This window comes from Nymphaea colorata, chromosome 6 (assembly GCF_008831285.2).
Source record: "Nymphaea colorata isolate Beijing-Zhang1983 chromosome 6, ASM883128v2, whole genome shotgun sequence".
In the NCBI taxonomy this organism is placed as follows: domain Eukaryota; kingdom Viridiplantae; phylum Streptophyta; class Magnoliopsida; order Nymphaeales; family Nymphaeaceae; genus Nymphaea; species Nymphaea colorata.
This window is the reverse complement of record NC_045143.1, coordinates 25244947-25269718: the sequence shown is the minus strand read 5'-3', so window position 1 is coordinate 25269718 and position 24772 is coordinate 25244947. Positions and strand designations below refer to the sequence as shown.

Below are 24772 nucleotides of genomic sequence, written 5' to 3'. Positions count from 1 at the left end.
GGTTGGGGCATGTCGGCAGAGGATGGTCACTTAATTTGCAGTTCTTGTTAATGGCACTGATAAGATGCTTGTATACATTTTTAAAATTCTCATTACACTTTTTTTTTTACATTATGGTGAATGAAAGAAGATTTTATATGGTTGTTCTGGGCGTGTGTTTCAGGTGGGCATCAGGTACCTTGAGGAGATAAACATGGAGCTGGTTTTTGATGTGACTATTGCTAACGAATGAGCAGACGAGATGACTATTTCTCTTTGAAGAATTGACTCAGGTTTGCAAACTTTTTTTTTCTTTTTTCAAAAGTAGTAAGACACTGGAGATGATGCATTCTTAATTGTGAAGAGGTCAGCTCCTGTCATATCTATAACCGCTTTTGGTATTCAACTCGGGTCGGTGTCTGACTCGGTCACAAACACTATAAAATGGAGTCTATCAAGTAGAGAACTCCTTGGTCGGATGGCACTGATTCCACGTAGCTCAGAACTTCCTTTTATTAACTAGACAAGTCCAGAAAACCATTTCCTGCAGTATATATTTCTTCCCATGTCCAACGACTGACAACATTAAGGTTCTAGCCCATATATCATAGTTGGTTCAATCAAGTTTGATAGTAGATCCAAACATGAATAGATTGGAGAAAGCTTTGTATTCAACACCTGCCTCTGTGTGTTGATTTCCAGATTCAGATCTGTTGGCAGCCATGATAAAATCTCAAAAGTTCTCGGTAGACTAAGTATTGACAAAAAGAAGTCAAGCCAATCACCAACGAAGAAGAAAATCTGTGCAATTGTAATCTCTACAGCCCCACGATAGACCAATTGCTATAGAGATACTACATAAATTTCCAGATGCAGATTGCTAGCAGCCAACGTGCACAGGTTTGACAGCAAGATTCAATACCAACTTGTCTGCTTCGCACAACTTCAACGATGTTTAAACTAAGAGGATCCACCAGGCATCACACGACCAAGCAGATCAGTTCACCTGGTCTAAACTTCTTCAAGGGCAGCACACAACTAGGCAGATCAGAGTTTCTCTGATCTGAACCTCTTTATCACAGCAACTGAATAATATCTAGTACATGGCAACATGTAGATTTGAACGACGACATCATATTTGATTTTTTTCAGCAATCTGAATCAGATCTGATACACCAAAACTAGATCTGAATGACGACATCAGATTTAGTTTTCAGCAACCTTACGACTTTGACAACAACATAAGGGTGTTAATCACGTTTTACATGTTAAACGTGATTAACCCCTTTCCACCAAACATTCCACCGTATCCTTTGAAGGCAGCAACAACTTTAAACGTCCAACCTTGTCATGAATGAGGGGATGAGAAAAAGAGAAGATGGGGAGCCGGGTGAAACCCTAGATAGCACGGTCCTAGGTCTTCCGCTCTGATACCATGTTGCGTAGAGAGGTAGAGAAGAGGGAGAAGAGAGGAACGAGAGGAGAGAAAAGAGAATAGGTAGCAGTCCTCAATCAGTCGCCTGCTGCTTTTCATTAGACTAAATAATGATTAGGGTTAAGTTTAACCCTTTACATAAAGAGTCCAACAAAATTTAAAAATTCTGAAAGCTACCTCATATAAAACTCCAAAATACTAACACTTTTAAAATCTAAAGTAGCACGTTTTCTCAACAGTTGACACCCCACATGGTGTCATTCTGGAATTCTATTGTTTGGAAGTTCTCTCAAAAGTGGGATATCTTTAAAGCTTTTAGTTCATCAGTTTATAGGAAACATGCTGCCAAACCAGTGGAAATCTTGAATACAAAAATATGCATGTTCATTACAAAGAGAAACTGCACTTGCTTAGAAAGAATCATACATGGCAGCTTGTTTAGCTGTTCTACATAAGGTGGGGTGATTTTATTAATAACAGAGGCATCTTAAGTGAATTAAGTGAAGGGAGAGGGATACAAAAACAATTTCCAGATGACCATGGAAGATAGCATACCTTGTCATATCCACCATCATTAGCCTCTTCTTTTCTAGTTTGAAACAGCTGCTCTTTTCTTAGTCCAATTACTCCAGAATGCCTTCCATAGAAGATCAATTCACATGTATTGGCTTTGGAAGTCACATTCAATTGGATTCTATTAGTATCTTTAGACTTTCTTCTTTCACTCCAAGGTACTCTAGATGACCATTCCTGATAAACATCTTTCTTTCCTCTACAATCACCATTTTCTGATTACTAGATATAGTAAGTTAACATGTTGCACAATATCTTTAGTTGAATGTGTATTGAACTCTTGCTGCAAAGAAAAGTATCAAGTTATCATGTGCTACAATTTTTCTCCTTTACCATCACTGGTTGGTCCTCTGTGCAAGTTCCCAAAGGCAAAAGGGAAAATATTGTTCCATCAGCTACAAAAAGCCTACAACGACCTCCCAATGCATATTTTTGTAACATTGTCCTGCATGCAGCCAGATGGCTTTTTGCAATGTCCACTCCAGTTAGCGAACCTGAGCTGCCAAGATGTTCAGCAAGCATGCATAATTTTGCACCTGATATAGAGAAAATATGGCAATCAGATGCTGGCCTGGAGCACAAGCAAAAAATGTATAAACTATAAAGCATGCCTAAAACGGTTCAATCATGCTTAATTATGCAGATTTAAATGGATGAATGTCAATGCAAGATACAAAAAGTATAGTGTTGTCATTTGAGTCATAACTCCACATATTCATTAATTTGCTCTTCAGTTTATATGTTATCTTTTGCTATATATTAGTCCATATTTTTCTCTCAATGTTAAAAACTTTAGTACTATAATTCTTTCTTTGATTTTCTAACTAACTGATAATTTTTCATGCTTACAACTGGTGTCCCTATTGAAGTAATCTAATCATGCTTGTACTCGTTGTTACTGAACAACAACTATTACTTTATTTTGCATTATAACTTGTGAGCATAATTCTTCTTATTTAGTAGTTTGTGGTGTTAAGTTTGTTCGTATGGGGGATCGGGTCTGTTCAGACCCGATCCACTTCTCATATATCCACACGCCTAAACATACTAGGCGGTGGCATTCTTGTAAATGTTCATATATTTTTGTACTTTTTGTTGTAACCTGATTAGGTTAATTTTATAATAGAGATTAAGGAACGCAGGGCTGCATTGGCCGACTGCTCTCTTTCCTCCATTGTCTTCTCTCCTATCCTCTTTTCTCAATCTATCTGATTTGCAGACAGAGAGACATGATTTTGTGAAGATTCTTACATGGTATCAGAGTCAGGTTGCATCGTCCTCCGGTGAGTGATTTCAGTTTGATGTGATTAGCCCTAAATCCTCTTTTCTGGCGTGGTTATCCCTCATTTCAGTTTCTACCCTAAATCTTGCGTGATTTGCCCTAATCAATTTTCCCTAATCGATTAGTCCTAATCTGTCGCTGCCCTAAATCTTGGCTCACATCGCCTGCCATAATCGTCTCCTTTTTAGTTATGGATCAGCTGACTCGTTCTCTTCTATCGTCCAGCTTTCTCTCCCAACTGATCTCTCAAAAACTGAATCATAGTAACTATTTGACTTGGAAACGTCAAATTGTCCCATTTATTAAAAGTCATAGACTCTATGGGCATATCGATGGCACCACTCCAGCACCTCCAAAGTATATTGACCTTGAAGTGAAGAAGACCGTAGTGGGAGATCAAGTTGCTGGGGCTTCGCTTGTGAGTGAAATCAAATTTGAATATGAAACTCTTACTGAAAACAATTCTGAATATGAAGTTTGGCTGGCTCACGACCAGTCTCTTGTTGCCTATATTACTTCTACCTTGTCAGAGGAGGTATTAGGAGGCATTGATGATGATTTAACAGCCCTAGAGTTGTGGTCTACCCTTGCGACAATGTATTCTCAAGTATCGGAAGCACGGTTTTTGCAATTAAGAAGGCAATTTCAGGACATCAAGCATGGAACACGTACAGTTTTGGAATATTTGAATGAAATTAAAAGTGTAAGTGATCAGCTTGCTGCCATTGGATATCCCGTCAGCGACAAGGACAAAGTGCAACAAGCTTTGAGTGGACTGGGAATAGATTTTGACATTTTTTGCATGGCCTTGGAAGTCCTACCTGCCCTCCCATCTTTTGAAGATCTGAAGGTCAAGCTTTTTAAACACGAAGCTAGTCGTGTTCAACGACAGAATTTGATTCCTTCCAACAGCCACAATGTACTGATCACAGGGACACATGCACTGCTAGGGAATCACACTCGTCCTTGGACTTCTCAGGCAGGAATGGGAACAGGGATTCTCCCAACACCACCAGGCATGAATACTACCTCTGCGACATCTAGAAGGGTTCCAACTTGTTTCTATTGCAACAAGAGGGGGCATGTAAAATCAGAATGTTGGCACAACCCTCAGAACAAAAATAATCAGGTTAGGCGTGAGAACAAGGCAGCAGCAGGGTTAGCTTCATCATCTGGCTCAAATCAGACATCAAATGTTTCAACAGACGTGCAACAACTTCTCATGACGGCCCTATCTAAGCTCCACTTGAAACAAAACGAGCAAGGAGAGTGGTATGTGGACTCTGGAGCAGCAGCCCATGTTACTGGTGACACAGGTAATCTCTCTAGTGTTTTCCCTTATTTAGATCAAGGCTCAGTTGTCACGGGAGATGGTTCCCATCACACAATATCGCACATTGGAAATACACAAATATCTATGGGCTCTTCTTCCATTCCATTAAAGAATGTCCTTGTTGTTCCAAGTGTCAAGAAAAATATTATCTCAGTGTCTAAACTTATTGATGATACTCACTCATTTGTTGAATTCACACCGTCTTCTGTTTATGTCAAGGATGCTCGAACCAAGAAGACATTCGCTGAAGGCACTCGCAAAGGAAATATGTATGTCCTTGAAGAAGCTCCACAGCTGTCAAAACCTCACCCTTCAGATTCATGTTTTCCAAGTCATAGTGAAGTCAATATCGCAGAGTATAATAAGCCATCCATTTGGCATGGTCGGTTAGCTCACTGTAGTCAGTCTTTTGTTCGAAGTCTTGTTGCAGACGGATTCTTAGATAAGTCCAGTCTAAGTTCAGTTAGTGAGTCCAGCATGTGCTCAAGTTGTCATATCTGTAAGAGCCATGCGCTCCCCTTTCAGTTAATCAATAAAAGAGCTTCAAAGGTTTTTGATATCATATATTCCGATGCTTGGGGGCCTGCTCCACTTCCTTCTTCTTCTGGGAGTAGATACTATGTCATTTTTATTGATTCATATTCCCGATATACTTGAATCCATTTCATGAAACACAAATCAGAAGTTTTCTGCTTGTTCACTCAATTTCATGCCTTGGTTCGGAATAAATACTCCAGTATTGTGCATTTTCAATATGATGGTGGTGGTGAATTTATTTCTAATGAATTTACTGAGTACTTACTAGATAATGGGATCACTAGACAAATTTCATGCCTGCATACACCTTAGCAAAACGGAATTGCTGAAAGGAAACATAGGCATATTGTTGAAAACGCGCTCAGCATGATGCATGAAACAGACTTACCTATGACATTGTGGACCGAGGCTTTTCATACGACTGTCCATGTGAAAGCGCGCTCACCCTTTTTTCTATTACATCAAGAACAACCACATTATGAGGAGTTGCGTGTTTTTGGATGTGTGTGCTATGTGCATGTTGATGTTTCCTTACGAAACAAATTTCAAGATCGTGCAGTTTTGTGCAGATTTATAGGTTATGCTGAAAACTACAATGGTTATAGGTGTTATAACCCTAAAACTAGACATGTACATATTTCACGGCATGTTGTTTTTTATTAAAGCATGTTACAGGATTCCAAGGTTACTTCTGTGACACTCCAGGACAAAAATGAGGTTTATGATACTTGGCTACATGCTGAAATCTTAAGACAAGGGGCAGAAATGTTGACTGAGTACAAGGAGCAAGCTGTTAATGAGCCCGAGACACTTGTAAGCAGTTCCTTGAACAACACTACTTCCTTGGACAGCATACCTTCATCTTCTCGGTCCAATGATCCACCTATACATAATTGGTTCTCAGGCCTGGTGTATTCTAGGCGATCAGTTCCTACTGCAGTTCCACGCCAATCACAACGCGTGCGTCATCCTATTGATAGATGGGTGAGCTATTACAATTTTTCTTTGGATTTTCAGCTATTTATGACAGAAGTCAGCAAAAAGGTGGAACCAAAATTTTATCACCATGCGACTAAGGAAAAATGTTGGGTTGAAGCTATGAATGAGGAAATGGCAGCCTTGCATGAGTGTCAGACTTGGCAGATTGTCCCTTGTCCTGCTGATAAGAATGTTGTGGGGTCCAAATGGGTTTACAAACTGAAATATAAGCCAGATGGTAGCATTGATCGACATAAAGCATGTCTTGTGGCGCGCGGTTTCACTCAGCAATATGGGGAAGATTATGATGAAACATTCAGTCTGGTCTTCAAGATGGGAACAATACGTGTGATTATTTCTCTTGCAGTCTCATATGGATGGCATCTTTATTAGTTAGATGTCAAAAATGTCTTTCTTCATGGGATTCTTAAGGAAGAGGTATAGATGGAGCAACCACCCGGATATACTACTCATGATCCTCAAAAATGGGTTTGTAAGTTACACAAGTGTCTATATGGGTTGAAGCAAGCTTCTAGATCATGGTTCGATCGGTTTTCTCATCATATACAACAAGTTGGTTTTCTCCGAAGCTCCCTCGATCACTCCTTGTTTATCTATCATACCAGAGAAGATACCACTTGGTTACTTATATATGTTGATGATATTGTTATAACTGAGAATTCTTCTTCACATATATCTTATGTTAAAGACATGTTGAAGCAAGAATTCAAGATGAAGGATCTCGGCGAATTACGGTATTTTTTGGGTGTTGAACTTGATAGGACGAATTACTGTATTTTTTGGACAAGGCAGGTATGACTAATTGCAAACCCATAACTACTCCTAGTGTTCTGAATACTAAATTGACTGCCTCTGATGGAACTGCTGTATATTCCAATCCTACATTCTATCGCAGCATTGTTGGTATGTTACAGTACCTCACTTTTACTCGCCCAAACATAGTATATGCTGTAAATCAGATCTCTCAGTTTATGCATGCACCCACCGAAGGACATATGGATGCCGCTAAGCGGATCTTACGGTATCTCAAAGCTACTCTTGGCGATGGACTGGTCTACACAAAATGTCCCAACGTTTATCTTGGACATAGCATATATACATATACTGATGCAGACTGGGCAGGAGATCCCGATGACCGACGATTAATTTTAGGTTTTTGCCTTTTTCTTGATTCTAATCTCATTTGTTGGAGCAGTAAAAAGCAGCGTGCGGTTGCACGATCTAGCACTGAGGCAAAATATAAAGCAATGGCTGCACAGACAGCTGAAGCGTCATGGTTACAACATTTGCTTGAAGAGCTCAATCTTCCTATTGTTCAGTCATCATTACTATGTGACAACCAAAGTGTGATAAAAATTGCCTTCAACCCCATTTTGCATAATCGTACCAAACACATAGAGATTGATCAACACTTCATTCGTCAGAAGGTTGAAGAAGCTGAGATCTTGCCTACCTATATATCCACCAGTGAACAGATAGCTGATCTCTTTACTAAAAGACTCACAGGGCAGCATTTTTGGGAATTGAAGAACAAGTTGTGCATGATCAAATCTCATGCACAACTTGAGGGGGGCTGTTAAGTTTGTTCGTATGGGGGATCGGGTCTGTTCAGACCCGATCCACTTCTCTTATATCCACATGCCTAAACATACTAGGCAGTGGCATTCTTGTAAATGTTCATATATTTTTGTACATTTTGTTGTAACCTGATTAGGTTAATTTTATAATAGAGATTAAGGAACGCAGGGTTGCATTGGCTGACTGCTCTCTTTCCTCCATTGTCTTCTCTCCTATCCTCTTTTCTCAATCTATCTGATTTGTAGATGAAGAGACGTGATTTTGTGAAGATTCTTACATGTGGGTCTTTCTTCAAAGTACAGTTCACCAAAACAAAGGTAAGAGAATGTAGTTGCAAGCTTGAAAACATAGGAATGTTAAAAGTTAAAACAATATAATGACCAACCATTAGTTATTATGGTAGATCAGCAAATTTGCAACTCATCTCTTCTATTTTCCACGTGATTAAACTGTTGTTGATTTTGTTTCCCTTAAAGGTTCCAGTTTCCTTTCTCTTCAATGCCAACCACAATTAGACATCAATATGTTAATTTGGCTTTTAGCATATATCTTTCATGGTGCCAGTAGAGCTTCCACATGCAGATGAACCTTGAACATGTCTGAAAGTCATAATTGCTTAAGCTTTGGGCTTGCACACTGGTTGTGTGTTGAAGAACTTAAAGTACAGTTTTTATTGACAAGTTGCCTTGGCCTTTAGAATCCACCGTGCACTATGTCATCACAATTCAGTATTCCACTTTGATCCATGTTTATGCCAACAAATAACAATATGTTTAAAATGAAAAATATGGCAAATTTCTCACCCTTCCATTAATGTATGATCAAAGCTGATGAAAAATAGCTAGATATAATTAGCTCTTCTAACTCATCTAAAAGAGAACCAATAATTTTAGAAAAGCCAATGCACTTTGGTTTTTTAAGGTTCATTTCATAGTAAAATTATTTTAGGAACAAAAAACTATATACTTTTACAAGTTACAACTATACCAGGTATCCTACAGTGCATTTGTTTTCATTTGAAGTCTGCAGCACGGAATAACATTGGTCTGATATTAGCTTCCTGCATCACTTTAGACAAACAATTTTTGTTTATCAATTATCATGTATTGATACTTCTTATGGTTCGTGGACTTGTGTGGTTAAGAAAGCCTTGTTATTGCTAGGCAGGCCTCTCTTTCGGGTCTTTGATGCCATCGATAGATTAAACTGTAACTGCTATAAAAATGCAATAAATCAATCACTAGACAATTATAAGAAAATAAAGTGCATCAAATTATTAGTTGTTCTAATTCACAATTGCATAAAAGATTTGATGCTGTTATACACTATAATAGTTTATTAAATCTTGCATAATATATGAACTTTCTCTCGTCATGCCAAATTTCCAGCTATTTTCAACGAGGATGATCCATCTTTATCTCACGACTGATGACTTCTGGCAATATTTTGAGCAATTAATCTAGTATGAGTTTGTGTCTTTCTTTTGTTATCTTCTACAAGACTTGTAAGGAGCACTATATAATAGTTGATGGGATAACACAGTAAGACCTTAAAGACTAAAACTTTATATCATGAGGAAAGAATAATGTATCACATCAAGTACTCATGTATTGGAAGTTGCTACAGGCTTATTATTTGTAGCTTTTCTGCTAGAACTTATTTGGGCTAAATTTCATTTGGTTTATATGCAATACAATTCATAATCACGTTCCTCTTTGTTAGATATGCACTTTAACATGATTAAGATGTTTAAACCATTGTCACAACAAACACTTTTGGTGATATATTTCTCAGGCAGGAAAATTTAGATAATTTAAAAATTGAAAGTAATAATAGAACTACAAAAATCTGAATTTTGAAACATGATAAAATTCAAAACAGGTAATGTTAAAACAAACTACTAAAAGATTAAGATATATTAAAAAAATTATTATTGAAAAAGCAATAAAATCAATTTTTTTGTGGCATTTTTTTCAAAATCACGTAAAGTTTGTAGGTTATTTATAACATGGACAGATGCACTCTTTAGATTGTCAAGTTTTAAACTTAGTTTAATTATCTACATGTCCTCATAGCATATATTTTCAATTACTGTGTCTTCTCTTCTCATATCTAATGTCATTTACTCTAGCAAATGACTTTTCAACAAGTAACTTTTTAATGAATTTTTATATTTTTTATCTTTTTTAAAATTTTCAAAGAAAAAAGTGTTTTTTTTACCACATATTACATTCTGTTATAACCTTACTTTGCACTCAACTCGTATAACTTATTACACTTTGTAACATATTGTGAAAATCAGTTAAATTGTAGAAATTGAAAAAGGAGAATTGATGGGGAGCAACAAATCTTTGAAGAAACATAAAAATAGTAGAATGGAATCGTCATATAACAAAATCAAGTTACCTGGAGCAGCACAAAGATCAAGAATGTGATCCCTTGGCAAAACATTTAATGCCGTGACAGCAGCTCCAGATGCAGCATCAATTCCATATATCTAAATTGAGTCAACAGAATCTACTTAGTAACATATATTAAAAAAAACAATATTAAAATCAATATGATAAATGCAGTAGTTATAATATAAATATGTGTGAGTGTTTGTGTTTGTGTATGTGTGTTTTTTTAACCACGGTATGGGACAACACAAGACATGCCCTTGAAAGTAGATTACACTCCTTATATTGCAATGTAATTATACATTACATAGCACCTTATGCTCTTCACGCACTTCAAAGAAAAAACAATGCGTATTATACGAGAAAAATAAGTCAGCCGTATAAAACGTGAAAAAAAACACATCTTTTAAAAAAAATCCAGAAAATAAAAAGTGTTAAAACAAGGCATATTATTCGTTTTTTATAATTTTCAGGATTTATTAAATGTTTTAAATTTTTTAAAAATTTATCGAGATTTTCCCAAGATATTCCTGAGATATACATCTTTGACGTATTATACCAGAGAAATTTTTCACCGTACAATACCAGTACACGATATATGTGACAATGCTTTATGCAATTCAACGTTTCTTGATACTCATATTATTATTTCATTTTTAGCTAGTATAATTTTTCCAGCATTAACTTCTTTTAAGTATTTTTCCGATTTTGTTATATTGCAATTTTGAAATCCTTGTATTTTTTAAAAGTTCACATTTTTTACAATATGTTTCTTTAACATACCTTAATTTGAGCCGAATCAGTACAAGCTATAATACATGTTTTACAACATTACTCCGAACTTATAACACCATTTTCTCATGATAATATTGTGATGTTATTAAGAAAAATTCATTTTGCTGATAGAAAATCTCATAATATTATTTACAGTAAAAAAGTCTTTTTGCAATAAAAACACAAGAAATTGAAAACCTCAGATATTTGTAAGGCCTTCAAATGAATGAAGACTTGTAAAAGATGTTAAGGCAATGATTAGTCCTGTTCAAGATGATGATTTTTGGAAAACAAAAAAGAGAGATAGACATGTTCACTGAGCAATTAGTGAGGGTATTAAAATCTGTAGATAGAGAAGGAGCTACTATGGGTGTATTTGTTTAAGGAACTTGATAGAGCCAAAGAATCTATACAAGCTGCTAGCAAATATAAAAAGAAGTATATATGTCATATCAATATAATAGATAGAAGATGGAACCATAATGCTTTAGTTTAGATATGTGGGAAATGCTTTCTACTGCAGCCATTTATATGTGTATGCCACATCTTTTCATATGCATAAATATTGAAGCACCAAATCTTAAATATATATTTTTTTTGTTTAGATAGACCACAGAAACCAAATCTAAATATTTGATCAACAAAATACCCAATCAATATAATGAAGACTATGGGAGCAGAATAAACTGGAATATTCATATTTGATGTACATCATTTTGTGAGAATTATGAGCTCTTCGATTCTTTTGAATCAGATAAAGTTTTAATTAATCTTTCTCTAAAGACTCTTTTAACATTCTCCAATCCATTGAAGACATGTTGGCATATCTCAAAAAAAGAATAGGCTTAGATACACACAGACTCAAAGAACCCAGCATGATTGCAGCTGGACTAACTACCACTCAACCCTATCCAAAAGAAAAAGGATTGAAAATGCCTTGCTTGAAAAGCTTTCTAATCTCATTCATACTTGTGAAAAATATACATAAACAAAAGCAGAAGATTGAAACCTTAGTCTTAACAGAAAGTTTCTACATGAGCTAAAATCATGTCCAAGAAGATCACAATGTTACCTTTCCTTCACAATAGACCTTAGACCTAGCAATTTGAATTTGTGATGCAATTGCAAAGAAACCCGGGAGCCAGTTGACGTTTTCAAGCTTACAACCAAGCTCAGCTTCCACATCTGCAAGTAGTGTCTCAGAACCTGGTTTAAGCCTTGAAAGCAAATGCAGTTACTTAAAATATGCACAATTCAAAACTAACGGGGAAAAAGACCATGATAAGAATTTTACATAATGCTGATATAAAAAACAAGAAGCACAATGAAGAAAGGTTTCTGTTTTTGACAATTTATCAAAGAGGTGGTGATAGGTGAATCATGTGGGATCAATATGCCTCTCATGTCAACTGGGGCCAAGCAACTATTGGCATGTGGTTAACCATAAAATATTAGGATGGCTGTACTTTGTAAGTAAAGAAAGGAGTGAGGAAAAGCCAAACTCTCAGAAAGGTGTCTTTTTGTGAGATAGCAAAAACAGCTTTTACACCACAATGGACATTCGCTATGTCTTAAGAGATAAACATTATGAGAAGCTACATTAAGTGTGCCATTGTGAAGTAATTACTTATTATAATATGCACAATTAATAAAAAAGTGATTTTTCCAACTTGAGGTCCAACTTTACTCCTCACTGGTTGATACTATTATGAGACTCCTCCTCAAGTTGTATATGACTCTGGAACTTAGTTGTTAAGGCGTCGCATAGGCGACACTTAGCCATGGACTAGACATGAGTCCACAGCTGACAGCCCTCGCCTAAGTCATGGCGAGGGGTTTGGTGTTGGCGCCTAGGCCCACCAAGGCTGGACTAGGCGCCAGTACGCCTAGTCCATGGAAGGTGACTTTTCACCTTCAAAGTTCTGTTCAAAGTGTTTGCTGTGTTTTTTCAAAGTGTTTTCTGTGTGTATTATATATTTCAAAGTGTTTTTCTGTGTGTTCTACTAATATGAAACTCTTCCTGAGAGCAATCCCGAATATGAAGTTTGGCTGGCTCACGACCAGTCTCTTGTTGCTTATATCACTTCTACCTTGTCAGAAGAGGTATTGGGAGGTATTGATGATGATTTAACTGCCCTAGAGTTGTGGTCTACCCTTGCTACAACATATTCTCAAGTCTCGGAAGCACGTTTTCTACAATTAAGAAGGCAATTTCAGGATATCAAGCGTGGGACGCGTACAGTTTTGGAGTATTTGAATAAAATCAAGAGTGTTAGTGATCAGCTTGCTGCAATTGGACATCCCGTCAGCGACAAAGACAAAGTCCAACAAGCCTTGAGTGGACTGGGAACGGAATTTGATATTTTTTGCACAGCCTTGGAAGTCTTACCTGTTCTCCCATCTTTTGAAGATCTAAAGGCCAAGCTTTTTCAACATGAAGCTAGTCGAGTTCAACGACATAATCTGGTTCCTTCCAACAGCCACAATGTATTGATCACAGGAACTCACGCACTGCAAGGAAATCGCACTCGTTCTTGGACTCCTCAGACAGGCATGGGAAGAGGGATTCTCCCAACACCGCCAGGCATGAATACTACCTCTGCCACATCTAGGAGAATCCCGACATGCTTCTATTGCAACAAGAAGGGGCATGTAAAATCAGAATGTTGGCACAATCCTCAGAACAAGAATAGTCAGGTCAGGCGCGAGAATAGGACAGTAGCAGGGTCAGCTCCATCCTCGTCTGGATCAAATCCAACTTCAAAGGTTTCAGCAGACGTGCAACAACTTCTAATGACAGCCTTATCCAAACTTAACTTGAAGCAAAATGAGCAAGGAGAGTGGTATGTGGACTCTGGAGCAGCAGCCCACGTTACTGGTGACACAGGTAATCTCTCTAGTGTTTCCCCTTATTTAGATCAAGGCTCAGTAGTCACGGGAGATGGTTCCCATCACACAATATCGCACATTGGAAATGCACAAATATCCATGGGTTCTTCTTCCATTCCATTAAAGAATGTCCTTGTTGTTCCAAGTGTCAAGAAAAATATTATCTCAGTGTCCAAACTTATTGATGATACTCACTCCTCTGTTGAATTCACACCATCTTCTGTTTATGTCAAGGATGCTCAAACCAAGAAGACATTCGCTGAGGGCACTCGCAAAGGAGATATGTATGTCCTTGAAGAAGCTCCAAAGCTGTCCAAACCTCACCCTCCAGATTCATGTTCTTCAAGTCATAATGAAGTCAATGTCGCAGAATATAATAAGCCATCCATTTGGCATGGTCGGTTAGCTCATTGTAGTCAGTCTTTTGTTCGAAGTCTTGTTGCAGACGGACTCTTAGATAAGTCCAGTCTGAGTTCAGTCAGTGAGTCCAGCATGTGCTCGAGTTGTCATCTTTGTAAGAGCCATGCTCTTCCTTTTCAGTCAATTAATAAAAGAGCTTCAAGGATTTTTGACACCATATATTCTGATGTTTGGGGGCCTGCTCCAATTCCCTCTTCTTCTGGGAGTAGGTACTATGTCATTTTTATAGATTCATATTCTCGACATACTTGGATACACTTCATGAAACACAAATCTGAAGTTTTCCGTTTGTTTACTCAATTCCATGCCTTGGTTCGAAATAAATACTCCAGTAATATTGTGCATTTTCAATGTGATGGTGGTGGTGAATTTATTTCTAATGAATTTACTGAGTATCTACTAGATAATGGGATCACTAGACAGATTTCATGCTCACATACTCCTCAGCAAAATGGAATTGCTGAACGGAAACATAGACATATTGTTGAAAGCGCGCTCAGCATGATGCATGACACAGACTTACCCATGACATTGTGGACTGAGGCTTTTCATACGGCTGTGCATGTTATAAATCGACTGCCATTGGCTTTGCTTGATGGCAAATCCCCATATTTTTTATTACATCAAGAGCAGCCACGCTATGAGGAATTGCGTGTTTTTGGATGTGTTTGCTATGTGCATGTTGATGTTTCCTTACGTAACAAGTTTCAAGATCGTGCTATTTTGTGCAGATTCGTAGGGTATGCAGAAAACTACAAGGGTTATAGATGTTACAACCCTAAAACTGGGCGTGTTCATATTTCACGGCATGTTGTTTTCGATGAAAACAGGTTACAAGATCCCAAGGCTACTTGCATGACACTCAAGGATAAAAATGAGATTTATGATACTTGGCTGCATGCTGAAATCCTAAGACAAGGGACTGACCGTTTGATTGAGCACGAGGAGCAAGATGTTAATGAGGCTGAGACACTTGTGAGAGATTCCTTGGACAGCATGCCCTCATCCTCACAACCCCATGATTCACCTATACATAGTCGGTTCTCAGGCCTTGTGTACTCTAGGCGATCAGCTCCTAATGCAGCCCCACGTCAGTCCCAACGTGTGCGACATCCCATTGATCGGTGGGTAAGTTATAACAACTTTTCTTTAGATTTTCAGTTGTTTATGACAGAAGTCAGCAAGAAGGTCGAACCAAAATCCTATCACCATGCAAGTAAGGAAAAATGTTGGGTTGAAGCTATGAATGAGGAAATGGCAGCATTGCATGAGTGTCAGACTTGGCAGATTGTCCCTCGTCCAACTGATAAGAATGTTGTGGGCTCCAAATGGGTCTACAAACTGAAATATAAGGCAGACGGTAGCATTGATCGACATAAAGCACGTCTTGTGGCCCGTGGTTTCACACAACAATATGGGGAAGATTATGATGAAACATTCAGTCCGGTTATCAAGATGGGCACAATACATGTAATTATTTCTCTTGCAGTCTCATATGGGTGGCCTCTTTATCAGTTAGATGTCAAAAATGCTTTTCTACATGGGATTCTTAAGGAAGAGGTATACATGGAGCAACCTCCCGGCTACAATACTCATGATCCTCAAAAATGGGTTTGTAAGTTACACAAGTCTTTATATGGGCTGAAGCAAGCTTCTAGATCATGGTTCGATCGGTTTTCTCATCATATAGAACAAGCTGGTTTTCTACGAAGCTCTCTAGATCATTCCTTGTTTATGTATCATACCGAAGAAGCTACCACTTGGTTACTTATCTATGTAGATGATATTGTTATAACTGGGAATTCTTCTTCTCATATATCTTATGTTAAGGATCTGTTGCAGCAAGAATTCAAGATGAAAGATCTCGGCGAACTTCGGTACTTCTTGGGTGTTGAACTTGATAGAGCAAATGATCGATTGACTCTTACGCAGCATAAGTATACTCTTGATATTTTGGACAGGGCAGGTATGATTAATTGCAAACCCATAACTACTCCTAGTGTTCTAAACACTAAATTGGCTGCCTCTGATGGAACTGCTGCCTATTCAAATCCTACCTTCTATCGCAGCATTGTTGGTATGTTACAATACCTTACCTTTACGCGCCCAGACATAGTCTATGCTGTAAATCAGATCTCTCAATTTATGCATGCACCCACAGAAGGACATATGGATGCTACTAAGCGGATCTTACGGTATCTCAAAGCTACTCTTGGGGATGGATTGATCTATACAAAGTGTCCCAATGTTTCTCTTGGACATAGCATATATACTTATACTGATGCAGACTGGGCAGGAGATCCTGATGACCGACGCTCAGTTTCAGGTTTCTGCCTTTTTCTTGATTCTAATCTCATTTGTTGGAGCAGTAAAAAGCAGCGTGCCGTTGCACGATCTAGCACTGAGGCAGAGTATAGAGCAATGGCTGCAGGGACAGCTGAGGCATCATGGTTACGACATTTGCTTGGAGAGCTTCATCTACCTATTGTTCAGTCCTCATTGCTATGCGACAATCAAAGCGCCATCAAAATTGCCTTCAACCCCATTTTGCATAATCGTACCAAGCACATTGAGATTGATCAACACTTCATTCGTCAGAAGGTTGAAGAAGCCGAGATATTGCCTACTTATATATCCACCAGTGAACAAATAGCGGATCTTTTTACCAAAGGTCTTACAGGGCAGCATTTTTGGGATTTGAAAAACAAGTTGTGCATGATCAAATCTCATGCACAACTTGAGGGGGGCTGTTAAGTCTGTACGCATCAATGTAAAGGGATCGGGTCTGGATCGGGTCTGTTCAGACCCGATCCACTTCGTTTTTATGTCTTCACGTCTAAGTGGTGGCACCTCTTGTAATTACTTCATGTTTTATTCCTCTTTTTGTTGTAACCTAATTAGGTTTATGTTTTAATAATAGAGATCAAGCATAGTGTGGCTGCATTGGCCGCCGGTTCTCTTACCTTCATTGCCTTCTTCTATTCTCTATTCTCCATCCTCCTTATTTTCAGACGGAGAGACGTGATTCGGTGATGTTTTAGTGAAGATTCTCACAGAGGGATCCTCACCTAGAGACTGCACATTTAGTTACCCAACATCACATGCTTAGTTAAAGTTAGTAGAAAACGGAAATGTTGCTTGGCTGTTTAAACAACAACCAATTAGATTCCAAGTTAGCTTGGTTTAACATAGCATAGGAAATGCAATGTTCAAAGATGACTAGTTCAACCAATCCCATTCGAGGAAAAATCGAAGAAACCAACTAGTTCATTTATTCTGACATGTAAAAAAGGACTCAGAGAAGGCCAAGCTTCTGTGTAGTCAATGGGGACTTCTTAACTTGTCATGCTCAGAGTTGACTTTCTGGTCTACTGACTTGTTTAAATACATTCATCTTGAATTATAAGGAAGCTAAATCTAATTTTCATGGAGCAGCATTTCTTTTTTTTTTAAAAAAAAGAAAAAACCGCTCAGATTAGCTGAGTAGTACCAAACCACTCAAGTGTTCTGAATGTGGAATGCAAACAATTCAAGTTCACCGAAGGTAGAAATACAGACAATCAGATTCCATGGACTTCAAAACAAAAATCAGACAAAATCTCAAGAACAAGCAGACAGCAGAGGTAAGGTAACAACTGAAAATTCTAAGGCATGCTGGTGGTAGATGAAGACAATAACATGAACAAAGCAGATCAGCAGCAACATTCAGCAAAAGCTCCAACTCAACTTCACCACAAAAATGTTGAAAATACAGATAATTAAAATGTACCTCTCGAATGCAATCCAAAATCTTCTCCTCTCTGACCATTTTCCCCTTTGAATCTGTTACATTAAAAACTTCAACAGAAACAAAGGTCAGGAAAGAACAGTCAGATCCTTATAGTCCACATTAATGGGGAACGAAAATAGAAAAGATACTAGCGCTTCAATGAAAGAACAAGTACAGTTCTCTATGAAATCGGGCTCTCAAAAGAGGTTTCCTCAATAAACTAAAACTGTGGTGAAAAAGATATACTTGAATACTGGTACTTCAAAATACTTGAAGAATATGATTCTTTTCTCATTTTGGACAACAAAATATAATAACTTATTTTGGCTCGCATGGGATTCTCAAATTATGTAAGAAATAGACGAAGATAGAATTACCATCCATGAACCAACCCCCGTCTGAAGAAATGTAGGCCTTGTGATAATGAGATTTAAATCAGTATCTGGACAACTTCCAGAAGTATGCCATGTTTGTTTGCACTATCCACCTGCATCAACCCATATAGATATAACAAGTTAACAAGAAAAAAAATTCCAAAACAAATAGAAAAGCAAAAGAATTGATTAAAATCTACCCTGACAACCGTTGCGTTATTGCATGACTCATTGTCAATTACCACCCTGACATAAAAAAAGAAACAAAAGAAGAATAGAGATTAGCAGTTTTCAGGCGATTGGTAAACCAGAAACAGGGATAAAAATTATAGCTGGGAGAGGGATAAGAATTATAGCTGGGAGGATTCATCCTTCTGACTAGTTTCTCGTATTCGTCCTCCATAGTCCACGAGACGTCCATATATAGCTTATGAACCAATGAAGGAGTAAAGCACTCTGTTTCTTTTTCTTTAATTTTCTCGAAAGAAGCAAGGAGGTTCGAGTGTGGTGCCCAAAACCAGTCGTAGAAACCACCAACGTGTGGAAATCAGCGATAGGCAAAGAAACAACTCTCACCGATCTCAGGAAAAACTAGTATCCTCTCTCCCTCTCTCTCTCTCTTTCTCTCCATAATAAGTTGAAGGCATTTGTGAATTGCCATGCTAGAAAAGAAAGAAGGTTGTAGCGAAACTAGAGAAGTCTCTCTCTCTCTCTCTCTCTGAGATAAGTTTGAAGGAAGCTTGTTGTTGTAGCTCAGAGAGACAGAGACTACAAAATGTAGACGAAGAGGAGGAGTGGGGAGAGGCTTCAGACCCTCCTCTCCTTCACGCTTCCTTTTATCATTCCCTCCAGGATTCTGTCGTTCACCTCATCACCAGCTCTACCACTTCACTTTATCCTACCTCCCATCCGGACCATCTCTGGTAAAATACAGTTTTGAAATTCCCCTCTTTCGGACAAATAAATTTTATACGTAATATGGAATTAATCGGCTCATATATATAAATAAATACATATATCCTATATTTATTTATTTAATGTGATGTGTGCGTAGAATATTTGGCAATTGCAAAAACAAGAGAATAAATCATGAATAGTCGTTGAGAACAAATGCTCATAATTGGCTTAATTAATTGTATTAGCAGAGACCGACTTCTCAGTTTGAGTGAGGCAGGGACCAGGTTCAGATCCCCGCTAAAATTATCCGGTCTGATTTAAACTGTCCATTCTCATTAGCTCAGGTGTTCAACTAGTTTAGCTGATTAGGGTTGGACTGGAACTCATCCATGTAAGTTCAACTTGTTAATAAACGAGTCGAATTTGAGTTTGATTTGCTCGAACTCGACTCAACTTATTTAATAAATGAGTCGAATTTGGGTTTGATTTACACGAGCTCAACTTATTGTATTGCCTGTTTGTTAATCTATATTAGCATCTCGGTAATTTTTTTATGATTTTTAACACTTTTATATTATTTTAATTTCTTTTTAAAAAATAAAATGTCACGAACTTAAATAAATTGAACCTGACTTGAGTTCAAAACAATAAATATGTGACTCGAGCTGAAACTTTGGTTTGAATTCTAATAATGAAAAACCATATCCAGGGTCCGAAATCTCATACCCAAGCCTTTCGGCATGTCGTGTGAGAATTATGCACAACCATTGTCACAAAAAACGTCGTTTTTAAAAAAAAAAACGCGTATTTAACGCTAAAAACAGTTCTGCCGTATAATACCCGTATTATACGCGTTTTTTAAAAAAAAACGTCAAAAAACAAAAAACACGTATAATACCCGTTTAATACCCATTTTTTGCCGTTATTTTCCGTTATTTTCCCGTTTTTTGCCGTTTTTTATTAATTATTATTTTTTATAATTTTTAAGATGTATTAAATGTTTAATTTTTAAAAAAAATTTGCCGAACTTTTCCCGTTTTATTCCCGATATATAAAACTTTACCGTATTATACCCGTTTTTTTCCTCGCCCTTTAATACCGTCCCCGTTTTTTGTGACAATGCTTCCAACTTATCTCTTCCTTCAAACTTATCTCAGAGAGAGAGAGAGAGACTTCTCTAGTTTCGCTACAACCTTCTTTCTTTTCTAGCATGGCAATTCACAAATGCCTTCAACTTATTATGGAGAGAAAGAGAGAGAGAGAGGGAGAGAGGATACTAGTTTTTCCTGAGATCGGTGAGAGTTGTTTCTTTGCCTATCGCTGATTTCCACACGTTGGTGGTTTCTACGACTGGTTTTGGGGACCACACTCGAACCTCCTTGCTTCTTTCGAGAAAATTAAAGAAAAAGAAACAGAGTGCTTTACTCCTTCATTGGTTCATAAGCTATATATGGACGTCTCGTGGACTATGGAGGACGAATACGAGAAACTAGTCAGAAGGATGAATCCTCCCAGCTATAATTCTTATCCCTGTTTCTGGTTTGCCAATCGCCTGAAAACTGCTAATCTCTATTCTTCTTTTGTTTCCTCTTTTTTTACATCAGGGTGGTAATTGACAATGAGTCATGCAATAACGCAATGGTTGTCAGGGTAGATTTTAATCAATTATTTTGCTTTTCTATTTGTTTTGGATTTTTTTTTTTGTTAACTTGTTATATCTATATGGGTTGATGCAGGTGGATAGTGGAAACAAACATGGCATACTTCTGGAAGTTGTCCAGATACTCACTGATTTAAATCTCATTATCACAAGGCCTACATTTCTTCAGACGGGGGTTGGTTCATGGATGGTAATTCTATCTTCGTCTATTTCTTACATAATTTGAGAATCCCATGCGAGCCAGAATAAGTTATTATATTTTGTTGTCCAAAATGAGAAAAGAATCATATTCTTCAAGTATTTTGAAGTACCAGTATTCAAGTATATCTTTTTCACCACAGTTTTAGTTTATTGAGGAAACCTCTTTTGAGAGCTCGATTTCAAAGAGAACTGTACTTGTTCTTTCATTGAAGTGTCAGTATCTTTTCTATTTTCGTTCCCCATTAATGTGGACTATAAGGATCTGACTGTTCTTTCCTAACTTTTGTTTCTGTTGAAGTTTTTAATGTAACTGATTCAAAGGGGAAAAAAGTCAGAGATGAGAAGATTTTGGATTGCATTCGAGAGGTACATTTTAATTATCTGTATGTTCAACATTTTTGTGGTGAAGTTGAGTTGGAGCTTTTGCTGAATGTTTGCTGCTGATCTGCTTTGTTCATGTTATTGTCTTCATCTACCACCAGCATGCCTTAGAATTTTCAGTTGTTACCTTACCTCTGCTGTCTGCTTGTTCTTGAGATTTTGTCTGATTTTTGTTTTGAAGTCCATGGAATCTGATTGTCTGTATTTCTACCTTCGGTGAACTTGAATTGTTTGCATTCCACATTCAGAACACTTGAGTGGTTTGGTACTACTCAGCTAATCTGAGCGGTTTTTTCTTTTTTTTAAAAAAAAAAGAAATGCAGCTCCATGAAAATTAGATTTAGCTTCCTTATAATTCAAGATGAATGTATTTAAACAAGTCAGTAGACCAGAAAGTCAACTCTGAGCATGACAAGTTAAGAACTCCCCATTGACTACACAGAAGCTTGGCCTTCTCTGAGTCCTTTTTTACATGTCAGAATAAATGAACTAGTTGGTTTCTTCGATTTTTCCTCGAATGGGTTTGGTTGAACTAGTCATCTTTGAACATTGCATTTCCTATGCTATGTTAAACCAAGCTAACTTGGAATCTAATTGGTTGTTGTTTAAACAGCCAAGCAACATTTCCGTTTTCTACTAACTTTAACTAAGCATGTGATGTTGGGTAACTAAATGTGCAGTCTCTAGGTGAGGATCCCTCTTGCTCCCATACTTTGGGAAGGTTCATTGGTATCCAACCATCAAATGGGAACACATCAATTGAGTTAACGGGTACCGATCGTCCAGGTTTACTCTCAGAAGTTTCTGCAGTTCTTGCCTATCTCAAGTGCAATGTGGTGAATGTTGAACTCTGGACCCATAACACTAGAGCTGGAGCAGTGATACATGTAACTGATGAAGCAACTGGTTTGCCTATTAATGAACCACAAAGACTTTCTAGGATCAAGGAGCTTCTATGCAATGTATTGAGAGGCAACAACAGAAGTAGAGGTGCAAGTGCAACTGTTTCTTTTGGTCATAATCACACTGAGAGGAGGCTGCACCAGATGATGTTTGCTGACCGGGATTATGAAAGAGGTGATCAAGACTGCATAATTGACAGTCTTAGGCCTCATGTAACCGTTATGGATTGCACTGAGAAGGACTACTCAGTTGTCACCATTCGCTGCAAGGATAGGCCAAAGCTTCTTTTGATACAGTATGTACTTTGACGGACATGCAATATGTGGTTTTTCATGCAAACGTTGATGCAAAAACACCTGAAGCTTATCAGGTAATACTGAACTGTGACTAGATAGTCCCTCAGAATTACAGCAAGTCAAATCCAGTTCCATATATTTAAAACTGATTGTGTATTGGAATATGAAAATAGATCTTTCTATGGTTTTTATTACTTGTAAAACAAACCTGATCATTTTCTCGAAATTGTACAAAGTGTCTGATGACATGTCAAACTGAATCCTTTTCTTTTTGTTACTTTTTTCATCGAAGGAATACTATATTTGTCATTTAGATGGATGCCCTGTAAATTCAGAAGCTGAAAGGTAGCGCCTTGTCCAATGTCTTCAGGCAGCAACAGAGAGAAGAGTTTCAGAGGTCAGTTATTGCAAATACTTCTGTACTTAATTTGTTTCATAGTCCTTGTTTCTGTTAATGTCATTTGTTCCTTGGTATAGGGTTTTGCAGAATATTTTGATTGGACCTGTTAATGTCATTTGTTCCTTGGTATAGGGTTTTGCAAAACATTTTGAATTTTAGAATCAGAGAGTCATGGAATTATTAATTAATAGGTCTATGTTTGGAAACGTCTTAAGTGAATCTTTTCTCAACTGCATTTGCTATGAATGGATCTTCAATTTCAGCGCTCATGATGAGCAGCTTGTTTTTTATCCTTGAATATTACAGTATTATGGTTCATTGTTTTGGCCAGTTACATGCTTAAAATATCAAACAGAAGGAGTTAGAGTACACAAGGTAGTTCAGAACATCACCCTTTAATTGTCCATATATATTAATTTAAGCAATTGTAGAATATCTGCTATCTAGATTTGAGATATAGGAATCATTATTTGTGTAGATTTCTTTATTCTCTTTAATCTTATGAATGAAAAATGCTGTTTTAAGTTTTAACATTTCTTCTTCCTGTGACTGGCCTTATAATTTGGCGTTTTTGATTTCTGTAGTGGTGTACCCTGTAGGTGTTGTTTCCCAACTTTTGCTTTTGCCCATATTCTTCCATTCAACACTCATTCCTTCTTAAATTGTTGGGAATTTCAGGGGATGAAGCTCGAATTATGTGCCACTGATAGAGTTGGCCTGCTCTCGGATGTCACAAGGCTGTTATATGAGAATAGCTTATCTGTCACTAGAGCAGAAGTAACAACCAGAGGGGGCAAATCAATCAACACTTTCTATGTGTGTGGTGCCTCTGGGCATCCTGTTGATGAAAAGGCAATTTACCAGATAAGGTCAGTGATTGGACAAACAATTCTTAAAGTGAGACACAACTCTGCTGGTCTGAACTCTGCTCCTCAAGAATCTAGCACCAAGTTTCTGTTTAGCAACTTCTTCAGGTCCAGATCCCTCTGTACTTTCGGGCTTGTGCGATCACATTCTTGATTTCTTTGTGTCTTCCAGTTAGACTGTTATTGCCATCTCTTGTATGTTGAAAGGGAGCATAGAACAAAAGTGGCCAATGCAATTAAGATGTTTCCTGTATGATGTTCACTCACAAGATTTCTGCAGATTGTAGTAACTTGGAACTTTAAGGAAGGATCCTTGTAACATGAGAATGAGAGGCTATAGGAGGCTGCTTCGACTGACCATGTTGTGTAACCAAAGTGTACATTGATCCCCAATATGAAAGTTGTTATTTGTACATTTTTTTTTCTTTACAAAGAAAACCATTGAGTTCCTTCTCTTATCTTGGAGCTGTGTCATTATTCAAAGGCCACTGGAACCACTTCTTGCATCAAACACAGCATATATCACTTCCCACAACTGCATGTGGAAATGTGGAGGATACATTTTGAGTCATGTTGAAGACCACATGTTTGCTTTGGTGCATAATTTGCAGTCACCTAGCTGTGTGTCACATTTTTCTTCACAGGGTTTGAAGAGAAACCCTGGTCTGAGCCTTGTGGAATCAGCTATTAAACCCTTTAACGGTAACTTCTGGACTCCAAGATGAAGGTATCTCTGAGGGGGTTAGTGCAATGGGCAGGAAACATCTCTTCCTACAAATAAGGGTTAGGTGTGCTCCATTGGTATGCAAGGAGGCTCTAGATTAATA

At 37.6% G+C, this 24772-nt stretch overlaps 1 protein-coding gene and 1 pseudogene across 1 annotated transcript; one reads left to right on the top strand and one right to left on the bottom strand.

Moving 5' to 3' along the window:
* Window positions 1-1487: 1487 nt before the first annotated feature.
* On the bottom strand, window positions 1488-13497 carry LOC116256644 (uncharacterized). The gene is made up of 6 exons (XM_031633036.1): window positions 13487-13497; window positions 11962-12106; window positions 10123-10213; window positions 2355-2523; window positions 1970-2171; window positions 1488-1517 (listed from the first exon to the last, which is right to left on the bottom strand). The coding sequence occupies exons 1-6, from the start codon at window positions 13495-13497 to the stop codon at window positions 1488-1490; spliced, it is 648 nt and encodes a 215-aa protein (XP_031488896.1).
* Window positions 13498-20491: 6994 nt separating this feature from the next.
* On the top strand, window positions 20492-24282 carry LOC116256190 (ACT domain-containing protein ACR4-like; annotated as a pseudogene).
* The last annotated feature ends 490 nt before the right edge of the window (window positions 24283-24772 follow it).